We start from the raw sequence: 2383 nt of genomic DNA on the forward strand, positions 1-2383 counted from the left end.
ATAAATGAATACTAAATAAAAAATATATATATTTGGTACCATAAAACAAAAACAGGTGCAAAGGTGTGCAGAGGATAGAACAGTGTTAGTGACAACATATGAAGGGAAGCACAACCACCCTTTGCCACCGGCAGCAATGGCTATGGCGCAAACAACTTCCTCAGCCGCAACAATGCTTCTTTCTGGTTCATCAATGTCAACCAATGACAACACCACCCTAATCAACAATGCAACAAACTTCTTAGCAACAACACTTCTTCCATCTTCTTCATCATCATCATCAGCTGCTACTTCAACCATGGCAACAATCTCAGCTTCAGCACCATTCCCAACTATCACATTGGACCTTACTCATGATGACTCCCCCATCAACAACAACAACAACCACCCTTTTCAGTTCCCAATAAGGCCTAGTACAATTCCACAAATACCCTTCAACATATTTGGTGGTAATAGTAGTAATAATAATAGCAATAACCAATCAAAGTTTTGTGGTCTACAAATGCCTAATAATAATAATAAAGATCATAGTAATAGTAGTAGTAGTAGTAACAATCTTGTTGATACAGTTGGTGCTGCAATTGCATCTGATCCAAACTTCACTGCTGCTTTGGTATCAGCTCTTAGCTCCTTTATTAGTGCTGCTGCTCCTACTCAACAAAACAACATTAGCAATAGCAATGACAATGGCAATGGCACACTCAACAACAATAGCTAGCTACCAATGGTGGAACCAATCATTATTAGTTGATCCCTTTTAAAAAGTTTTTATTTTTTATTTTTTTATTTTATTCTAATTTGGCTGGTTATTTATGACCGCACCGTTTTTTTTATTAGTTTTTATTCTCATTTATTTGAGGAACTTGCTTAGGGCATTAAACTTTAAACTATATATTACTATTTGACAATTAGACAGAGATTCTTTTCTGATCTTTTTTTCTTAAATAATTTTAATTTTGATTTGGTTAGGAGAGGTTTGATATTTTATTTATTCAGTTTGTATGCTCAAATGAATTAAATTTGTATAGCAAATCGAATGAAAAGTTCATACACAGAAGTGACCTCGTTAGTTTCCCATTTTGTTTATTTATTTATTGTAGGGTGATTACATATATGTTAATGGATTTTGATGCTTGTTTATTATTTTATTATGAAAAATTAATGAGAACCAATTATAATGAGCTAATATCAATCAATTATTCAATTTCTATTGTAAAATTATTTTTTAAAATTTAGAGGTAGAATTTAGGATATAAAATTTAAAATTTAGGATTTAATTAGAATTTAGAATTTAAAATTAAAAGAATTAATTTATATTTGTTGGAAAAATTAACTTTTCAGTTAAACTTTTTATTATATATATGATTTTTGTGGTAAAAATATGATAAAAAATTAAAAATAGATAAATATTATGTTTCATTAATTGATAATGTTCTATATTTCATTATGTATAATAATACTCCATATTTTATTATGCATGATAATGCTCTATGATGACATCCACAATAATATCATTTTATAACCATTTTAATTAATTTTATGGATTTCCTTTGTAATTTTCTTATGCTAATAAAAAGATAATCCAGAAGAGAAAAGAACAAAGAAAGAAGATTAAAGAAGGGAGATAGCACGCAGGCAGTTGCGTGTACATAGTGGCAATGAGGAAAAAGAAAATAAAGAAAGAAAGAAAGAAAGAAAAGGGTCTGAAATTGAGTGGTTGATGAAGATATGTCACAGCTTTGACATTACTGTGATTTTGTGAGAGAAAAGGAAGACATACTCAGAAAGAAAGTGTCATGTTTAATTTTCTCTAAATACTTCTAAATCTCCATGCTACTTATTTTGGATCCCATCTCAAAATTTCTACATCAACTACTACTTGGATTTCCCTCTTTCTTCATTATCTCGATCTTCTACTCGGATATGAAAAGATACTTTCCTTTGAAAAAAAAAAGTTGAATAATTCATCCCAAAAATATGAGGTGAAGGTTTTGCGGTTGTTGTTTTTGTTATTATTATTATTTGGGTAAATAAGTGAAGATTTTAATATAAACATCAAATTGTTTTTTTTTTACAAAAAATAAGAGACTCAAATCCGCAACATCTTAATTGAGTATAAGAAGATTATGCCATTTGAGCTATAACTCATTGGTAACATCAAATTGTTGTTTGTACTTATTTAGTGGATTTAATTAATATAAGCATACAATACTCAGATATAAGTTTGGTAAAATTTTTTAAACAGGTATTTGTACTTTTCAAAAATATAAGTATCTTATTTTGCAATTGATAAATCAAAAAATTTATATACCTGTGTTTATAGTTTTTAAAAGTTAGGGATGCTTTTGAAAGTATTTACGAAAGAATCTTTTAAAGTTGGTTT

General features: G+C 28.8%; 1 protein-coding gene across 1 annotated transcript in view; it reads left to right on the forward strand.

Moving 5' to 3' along the window:
- LOC107632718 (WRKY transcription factor 6-like) overlaps positions 1-911 on the forward strand; it is a 3184-nt gene extending 2273 nt beyond the window's left edge. The window contains exon 5 of the mRNA XM_016336383.2: positions 56-911. Within this exon, the coding sequence (XP_016191869.1) occupies positions 56-718 (663 nt within the window). The 3' untranslated portion in view covers positions 719-911. The remainder of the gene's footprint in view (positions 1-55) is intronic.

Source organism: Arachis ipaensis, chromosome B03 (genome assembly GCF_000816755.2).
Source record: "Arachis ipaensis cultivar K30076 chromosome B03, Araip1.1, whole genome shotgun sequence".
NCBI lineage: Eukaryota > Viridiplantae > Streptophyta > Magnoliopsida > Fabales > Fabaceae > Arachis > Arachis ipaensis.